Genomic DNA, 8,625 nt, shown 5'->3' with positions numbered 1-8,625 from the left:
AGTTTGTGGAAGCGACAAACTAACGAAAAAACATGCAAGTGGTGGGAAAAAAATTAAGATTCATGGGAGCTGCTGAAATTCGGGAAATGGCTTGCCATTGTTTTATCTGAAAGGTGGGAAGGCGTTAAAATTGATAATGGAGGGTTCTACTAGTTTTATGTTCTAAGTTATTCCACCTGTCTATTATTTAAGTAGCTCAAGTTTTCGCACTTCTACATATTGTCAATAGCAACAACAACTTGTATCCTCGTATTCTATTGAACGCAGTGGATATAGTTTACGATTGCATTTAAATTGAATATATCAAATATGTAAGTCTGGTATATTCAAATTCTCAATGGGTGAATCATCTACCAAGACAACCAATTCGGGCAGTACAAAATTGAATTAAGAATATAACACCTGAACTTATTTAAAGAGCACGAAAGAATCTGTATCTAAAGCATATATATTGATCATACTCGAGACTACTATTCTATGGGCTTTAGTGGTTGCATGGGCTGCCATTCCAGGGGCTTCAGCGTCTGCATCGGCTGCCATTCCAAGGGAGGCAGTGTCTGCATGGGCTGCCATTCCAAGGGAGGCAGTGTCTGCATGGGCTGCCATTCCAAAGGTGGCAGTGTCTGCATGGGCTGCCATTCCAAGGGTTTCAGCGTCGACAATGGCTCCCATTCTAGAGGGTTAAGGGTGGGTAGGGAAGCACAACCAGATCCGCTGCACTGCGACTGCGATTGTGTGCCATCACCAGTCTGGCTCTGACTCTGGCTTTGTGAGCCATCCTCAGAGGTTTGGGTTTGACATCCAGGTCCAGTTTGCGTCTGCGTCTGAGAACCGTCGGCTGAGGTTTGCGTGTGGGTGCCACTGCCCTCATTGCATTGCAATGTACGAATAGCCAGCGACTGTTTTAAAATAATTAGTATTCTATATAATTCGATATTTCTTCGTTTTGAACAGAATCAATTAGCATTACATTTACGCAGGCAGCCCCGATAATGGCTAAAAAGCACGCCAACCAAATTTTTCCCATACAGCACGTGTCGACTACCAATAATCAACTAAAACACATTCCCACATTGTGAGGGCATGAGCATAACACAGTAATATAAAAGCAACTGTTTACACACAAATTGTTGAAATGATAAAAGCATAAGAATAAGCAGTGATAAGATATTTGGCTTTTCGTTGTATCATATATAGAATATTAATGTATGTGTTTTTCAACTTATTAGCGCCCCTATTCTACTTTTTGTTTAATAAATTAAAAAAACAATTCACAAGTTTTTTCGGCAAGCCGAATACTAAATGCACTAAATTATAAATAATATAATATAATCATTTTAGGAAAATTAATATATTTTGTTTTTATTTAATTCGCAAAAACTTTACACAAAACATAAAAAACAGACAGAATTGTTTTTAAATAAATTAAATTTTTAGTTGTACAAAATTCATATACTATAAGACTATAATGTCGGTTAAAATATAGATATTTAGAATTAATTCGAAAACTGGATCAGTTTTGTTTTTGTCTTGCAAAGGAATCTTTCTAATGATTTTGGTTTTATTCCTCTAATTAACGGAACATGTCGTCCATACTAAAGCTTTTCTAATTCGACGAAACAATGGGGGCAAATTTTGGGTTTAGATTGGTAAAACATACAAGTAGATTACACAAATAAGCACACAATCATATGTTTTTTGTCATAACTTTTTATTAAACTAAAAACGGCAGTCCAACGCTTTGTTGCCTTCGTGCAAATAACCGTACAACTACTTATCCAATTAATTATTATATAATAATCCGCTTGTCTGTATTTTTCAACACCATATGTTCAAACAACAAACAAACAATAAAGAAATTATAGAGTGGAGCCGGCTCAACTTTTAAATACCCTGTACCCACTCGCACAGAAAAGAAAAAAATTAAAAAATTAATTTTAAAAAAATGGCATTAATTTATAATATTAATTTACATCAGAATCATGCCTATAAGAATTTAAATATATATGTTCGTGTGTGTGTGCACCCGAGATTACACCCGAGAGATTACATTTATGGCTATAACTTCCTTTTTCATACCGACTGGTCTTATCATACTAGTCAATAATATATTTACTTTTATGGGTCTGCCACTCCTCCTTCTTTTACCATTTGGGTACTGGGTAAAGAAAAATAGAAATTCAATTCAAAATAGCGATGTTTAATTCACTCGGATAAGAACTCTCAAGAAAAATGTAAACGATAAAATAACTTTAAAACAAGATGAAAGTTTTGACTTTTACTTAAAACGGCCTACTTTGTTTTAAACTGTCTTTGTGGAAGAAAACCAGCTCCGAACGTCCAAAACAATATTGAGGATTGGCGGATGCGGCAATTGAAGCAAATTCACTATAGATTGGAGAGTTATCTTGTTGGAAACGCCATTTTTGGACCTGGACAGCCCAAATTCCATGGAAGGCTTCCCACTCATTAGCTTCCGCTTCTTTGATGATGATCTAAAAAATATTGTTCCCTCCGTATACTGCTGAAATAATATTTATAAACATCAGGTTATTAATTTCCATTCCATAAAGTTGCGCGTAAATACAGTAGGGTCTTTACTAATTGACAATTTTTATACCCTGTACCCGTAGGGTAAAAAGGGTATATTAGGTTTGTGCAAAGTATGTAACATACAGAAGGAAGCATCTCCGACCCCATAAAGTATATATATTCTTGATCAGCTTGACGAGAGAAATCGATCTAGACATGTCCGTCTGTCCGTCTGTCCGTCCGTCCGTCCGTCTGTCCGTCCGTCTGGATGAACGCAAGGATCTCGGAAACTATAAAAGCTAGAATAACCAAAGTTGGCATCCAGATTCTCCTAGGTCCGAGTAAGGACGAGTTTATTTATTTTTTTTTAATTTCCCCCCCCTCCCCCCCCTCCCCCGCTACAGAATTTCGTCAATAGCGTCCACATTTCAAAAGCTACCTAAACCAAACTTTGCACACATAATTTCTATACAATTATCTAATGTTGTTTAAAATTTTATTCAATTCGGTCAATTCTAAGAAAAGTTATTAGCAAAACAAATTCTCACCAGTACAACCCCACCAAACTGCAGCAACAAGTTCGCTCTTCTTCTTCCTCTTTTTGCTGCTGCTATGGGCGCATATAACTCAGTGACGGAAGTTTACCTGGGTACAGGGTATTACACTGTCGGGCTTGCTCGACTGTAGCGTTCTCTCTTGTTTTTTTTTTTGGTTTTTTGAGATGTTCTTTGTAACGAAAACTTTGAGTTACAGTCGAAATACCTGACTTTAGCCCCAAGTCAGATCTAATTTTGGGAGCTGACTGAAATAAAAGAAAGCTATTTTGATTAAAGCTCGTGTTACAGTCGCTGAAGACGCCTTTTTGGTTCGACAGTAAGTCTTGTTCCCATACTTGGAGGATTTCTGAAGAAAATGAAATACTGCTTTAGAACTCTTTCCAATTTTTCCCCGATTTCTCGAAACGACTACTTCATCTCTTTATATGGCAAGGCTTTATCTTCAGCCGTCAAAAGAACGAATTCTTATTTATTTCATTAAGCTGAAACGACCTCCAATAAAGATAACGAAGGACTGATCGTTTTCTGATATTCTTATTATAGTAACGCTAAAGAGGGCGCTATTTTAAAACAAGGCTGCGCTCAAGGCACGGTACTTAAAAATAGTTAATAAACGTTAGTTTCAAAGTGTCATAAACCAATTTATATTATAGAAGAGATATTATCATGTGAACTCAATCATGTTCTTATTCAAATGGCCAGAAGTATATGTACATAAATAAATTTATGTATTTTGAAATTGAATGAGCGTGCGAGTAGGACTAGCTGTGTTCCAATTAGTCAATGAATGGAGCCCTGTATAACCATATGAATATGGTGGAACCCTCTTGGCATGTATCCCAAATTTGTATACAACCTAGTAACCTTCTTCATTATTTCACTAAATTTGCTTATATGTTCTTGTTTGCTTTATTATGCATGCTGCAGTAATTGAACGCTCATTTAGACGCTTGAGGCATCTGTCGATACAGATGCTTCGGGTGCATTCGTTGTATCGGTACTGGAGTCTACAGTAGTGTCAGATGTTGACGAGACATCAGCAGTGGCGTCGGAGCTAAGAGTAGTAGCGGCAGTAGTGCTGACAGTCCCGACTGCTGTAGATGTTGTGGGTAATCCGTTTTTCAGACAGCTGTCCAACAGATCATACGTGGCTGCCGTATCACGCACATAGTTGCTCTCTGTGGTGTTTGTGCACTGATACTCCGTGTCCTGTATGGCCTGAATGCCTTGGCTTAGGGAGTTGGCCGTGCTGGCGGCATTGGTGGAAATGTCGTAAATTACAGATACATCGCTCTGGGCCTGCAGGGCAGTAATTAAAGTTATATTGGTCTTCAAGACAGTTGAAATGAGACTTACAGCAGCGGCGTAGCAGTTGAAGAAGGCAACAGTATCGTTGTCGCTGTCGCAACTGGTGAAGGCACTGCATATGCTGGTAACTTCCTGCTTGTACAATTGCTGGTTGCTCGCTGCTTGCGAAGTTATATTTGCAATTTCTTCGTTGGCCACAGCGATGCATTGCTGATACTGGCTGGAGAAACTGGCGGCCACCTCATTGAGCATGGGCAAGTAGAGCTGGAAGCATTCGGAAGTCACATCGGGATCAAGATTGACATCAAAGTCACGCTGCTGAAGCAGATACTGCTTCATTGCATTTTGCACACTCGCGCTCACTACGCTGCTGTTGGGCTTAGCCTGTGTTCAAAAATTGTAGATTAAAAGCAGATGCTTGATTTCCAATTCAAACCTCTTTATACTTGCACATAAGCAGCGAAAGAGCTGACCAGGATGAGAAAACTACACAGAAACTTCATATTTCGTTCGATTCGTTGCTGGTTGAACTGTGGGTGGCAATGGGCCAGCCCATTTGCTTTATATAGTTGGCAATCCGTCTAAGCATACAAATGATTGATAAGTTTGCAAATGGTATTTACGTAAATATTTTCGGTGATTTTTGTGCATGTCTGGGCTGGCAATTAGGCTGATGGAGTTGCTATTTCTGAAAATTGTACGCACTACCCCAGCCGACTCATCAATTAGATGGCATTAATTATACGCGTACGAGTAATACTTTGCGCCAAACCGAGGCCTCAAATTGCTTTGCATGTGCATTTCAATTGATCTCATTCACGTGCAGCCAGGGTTAACACGAACGGCCCCTTCGCCCATCCCACCAATGAAACGCTAGGTTGTGCGTGTGCCATTGGTGAACACCTAGGTATTGATTTCTAAGGTATTATGTACAATTTGTGATATCATTGTTCGCAACTCTGCATTTGTCGAAACGCACAAAAGTATACTATACCCCTTCTATGGGTAACTACTGTTAATACACAGTTTGGAAACAACTGAGCTTTATCTTCCCTGCCTGCCTGCCTACCTGCCAGCCTGCCAGTCCGCCTGTCTGCCTGCGATAACGGCCAGGCATTCGTAAACAAAAACAAATCATGCATCACTGTCATTTATCATAAGCAAATACGAGTTTGTCAAACACAAGCCTTCCTGCCATGGAAGCATGCGATAGCAGTAATATTTTGGTCCCAGAACCGCGCAGACATGAAAGCACTGCTAACAACGCTGGCCTTCAGCATTTGGCTCACTGTAGGTTAAATGTTATACCCGTAGAATTGACTAAAAAATTGTAGCTTCGAATAAATACTTCAGCACTCGCTGTCCTATCTGGAAGAAGATGGTCAAAAAGTCAGCGCTGCCGGGAACGACACGACGCAATGTTTTTCGCTTTATCAACCACTTCTTAAGGAGTTGGGTGCACAGTGGTCCACAGACTATGAGCAATGTTTGCAAAATGCTTCCACTATTCGCGTTCAACTCCTAACTGATATAGGTGCTCTGAAAGACGACATAAAGCAGGCGGCAATGGGCGTATCCAATTTTATAGAAGAATGCCTACAGTTGACCGATGCTCTGGAATATTTCAATTGTTTTTCCAAGTTTGTGAGTATTGCAAAAATTGTGAACTAAATTATAATTACGTCTACTTATTAATGTGTCATATGTAGTCCAAACAGAATCTAGCTACTGTCTATGCAATATCCTTCAATGCCTCAGCAGATGCTTTAATCCTCAATGAGAAACTGGCCAGCAATGAGATAAGCAAGTATCAGTGCACCAACGAAACGGAGCGTGATTATGTAGTGGGGACCTCACAAGTCTTTGACGCCCTGGACCACTGCTTGCTCTACGGGCCACCCTCAACAGCAACGACCACATTTTTGGGATCTTAAGTTAATTTACTAAACATTAAAATATGCTATTCGAACAGTTTTCCATCTGTGCACGACATTCCAAAAGTTCATTGTAGGCCAGTCGCACACTGTTCACATAGACCTGTTGCGCCTCGAGAGTGCACAGCAGGAAAGTCTGGTGCACCTCGTCGTAGTCGGTGCGAAGACGGGTGTGTGCGCTCGTAGCATTAAAATGAATCTCAACAAGTATGTCCAAGTTCTTGTTTCCCTGTAAAAGTGAAGGCGTCGATAAGCACTTTGTCAAGTTGAAAGCATTTAACCATATCTCTGAAAGTACTTACAATCTCACGAATGCACTTCATGTAGTCTAAGTCGTCGGCAATCGCAGAGCATTGGGCCAAATTGTCACATACTGCCCCGGCACCTTGTTCGATTTGCATTCGCTCCAACTTTTCATCAATGGTCAGCTCAATCATTGTGTCATTAGCCGTCTGCTCGCATAAAGTGTAGCTCGAAGTATAAGTGTTCGACGCGTCTGCAGCTTGAAGAGTATACGTATTATGGCAGCTATCGTTGTCGACTTTAGGCGCCATGTTCGCCAATGCTGTTGTACCTACTGCCATGAAGAACCCAATCAGGCACAAGAACTGGAGACTTCTAGTCTCGGACTGGTTTATTGCTAGCATTATTTTGGAATTCAAGTGTTATTCTGTTGTACGTATAGGAACTTAATATCAGTTGGGAACTTCCGACTAATTTGTAATAATCAAGTCGTAAATACAAGTATTGTCGAAAATAAAAATACATAAATATTTAAGATTAGCATGTACTCGTTAATCAACAGCAGATAACCGTTTCTAGTAAAATTCGTTGCCAGTTCTACGAGTTTGTTTTGTATTTGTATGATCCGATCTCCAACAGAGCTAAATTCAACTGCACCAGCTCTAAAATAAATCATATGTTACATGTGTGCGATTTGTCTTAGTGGCTGTTTTATGATATAAAGATAGTTCTCAATTGATAAGTTTATTGTCCGATAAGAACTTTGTACAGCTGGTTTTTAAAGTGCAGCCTAGAAGTATGCAATGAAATAAATTACGAGTTTTTTTTTTCATATATACTTGTTTTTTTTTTTACATATATACAATTTATTAAACTAGTTTTCTACTACCAATATGGCAGCTTAAGCTAGTTGAAAGTTAGGGAATACAAAAGTTGTCTATAGTAAGCATCTATAGGACGCACTTATATCTATGTACATATATAAAATATTTACACTGTTTTACATGAAAAATGAAATTATATTTTATGATATATACTATATATTTTATACAAGGGATCTTGTGGGGAGATCCTTTGGATGGCACTACTTCAGTGTTCTCTTCTTAGGTTTGGACAGGAGCCGCCTCGCTAGTGCGTTGGGGTGACTGCCGAGTCGCTTCTCGTAATTGCTTGCGTGCACTTGAATGACATCGCCAACCTTGGGGACACATAAGTCTCTTTCGATGTCCCTAGTTGCATTGTTTTTGCATATTTTTCTCAGTATTTTAGCTTGCGCAACTCTTAGAATTAGAATTCTTCGTATAAATACGCGAGATCCCAGATTTCGATGTGCGTATGTCGTAATCGTCAGGGGAGACAGCAGAATTGAGCGCCACCTCCAGCTTATCCAATTTGTTAACTTGTGGCACACAAATAGCAGGAGGCTTAGGAATAGTACTTCCCTGCTGGAGACGGCTGGCTTCATTTTGCTGGCTCGATCGATCTTCGGAATCTGGCTCTTCCATTTCCATAATGGAATCAGCTTCTTCCGAAAGTGTAACGACGCTGGCGGCGAATATCGTAAATTAAATTGCATTCCCTTAGTCAAGCAGCTCATTGGCTATTTATGTTTACGCACTGCTTGTTTAGTTACGGTTTGAATTGGCGATTCGTTTTAGCGCCAACTGCCTATGATCGCATTTTTATTATTCTTGCCTTAGCAGACGAAACAAACCAATTTTCCATAATTGTTTTTATATATGTACAAAAAAATTATTTTCTGCAGCCGCACGGCTATCGGCCACCTATGGGTTATTTTCAGTATTGCTCAGTGGCATTATTTGCTAGTTGTCAGTGGCCCTTTCTTCAACCTTGACCTGTCAAAGGGAGATTGTCAGAAGAGGGGGTGAAGCAATTTCCGCAAAGAAAAGTTGCTTTCTTTTCGCTTGAAGATCGCATGGGAGCAGGTTGTGCCCAATATACTCTGGCTGGCAAATATATGGTCATACATATAGTATAACCTATAAGCCGTTTCAAATTCGGCTTGGCCAAAGCGTAAAGCCTGCCGCAAC

At 39.6% G+C, this 8,625-nt stretch overlaps 4 protein-coding genes across 5 annotated transcripts; 1 reads left to right on the top strand and 3 right to left on the bottom strand.

Moving 5' to 3' along the window:
* Positions 1-470: 470 nt before the first annotated feature.
* On the bottom strand, positions 471-1,027 carry LOC115632324. The gene is made up of 2 exons (XM_030529466.1): positions 971-1,027; positions 471-899 (listed from the first exon to the last, which is right to left on the bottom strand). The coding sequence occupies exons 1-2, from the start codon at positions 1,025-1,027 to the stop codon at positions 471-473; spliced, it is 486 nt and encodes a 161-aa protein (XP_030385326.1).
* A 3,004-nt stretch (positions 1,028-4,031) lies between these two features.
* Positions 4,032-4,900, bottom strand: LOC115632243 (papilin-like). The gene is made up of 3 exons (XM_030529347.1): positions 4,844-4,900; positions 4,446-4,781; positions 4,032-4,388 (listed from the first exon to the last, which is right to left on the bottom strand). The coding sequence occupies exons 1-3, from the start codon at positions 4,898-4,900 to the stop codon at positions 4,032-4,034; spliced, it is 750 nt and encodes a 249-aa protein (XP_030385207.1).
* A 716-nt stretch (positions 4,901-5,616) lies between these two features.
* LOC115633997 (protein TsetseEP) lies at positions 5,617-6,371 on the top strand. The gene is made up of 3 exons (XM_030531520.1): positions 5,617-5,687; positions 5,751-6,041; positions 6,107-6,371. Exons 1-3 carry the CDS (start codon positions 5,643-5,645, stop codon positions 6,329-6,331), a joined length of 561 nt encoding a protein of 186 aa, XP_030387380.1. The 5' UTR covers positions 5,617-5,642; the 3' UTR covers positions 6,332-6,371.
* Positions 6,327-7,075, bottom strand: LOC115633998. Of its 2 annotated transcripts, XM_030531522.1 has the most exons (3): positions 6,906-7,075; positions 6,634-6,833; positions 6,327-6,560 (listed from the first exon to the last, which is right to left on the bottom strand). In XM_030531522.1, exons 1-3 carry the CDS (start codon positions 6,976-6,978, stop codon positions 6,348-6,350), a joined length of 486 nt encoding a protein of 161 aa, XP_030387382.1. In that variant the 5' UTR covers positions 6,979-7,075; the 3' UTR covers positions 6,327-6,347. The 2 variants fall into 2 exon arrangements, with proteins under 2 accessions (XP_030387382.1, XP_030387381.1); XM_030531521.1 differs by having other exon boundaries at positions 6,634-7,075.
* Positions 7,076-8,625: the final 1,550 nt, after the last annotated feature.

This window comes from Scaptodrosophila lebanonensis, unplaced genomic scaffold, assembly GCF_003285725.1.
Source record: "Scaptodrosophila lebanonensis strain 11010-0011.00,11010-0021.00 unplaced genomic scaffold, SlebRS2 tig00000001-arrow-pilon, whole genome shotgun sequence".
Classification (NCBI taxonomy): Eukaryota; Metazoa; Arthropoda; class Insecta; order Diptera; family Drosophilidae; genus Scaptodrosophila; species Scaptodrosophila lebanonensis.
This window is presented reverse-complemented; position numbering and strand designations above follow the sequence as displayed.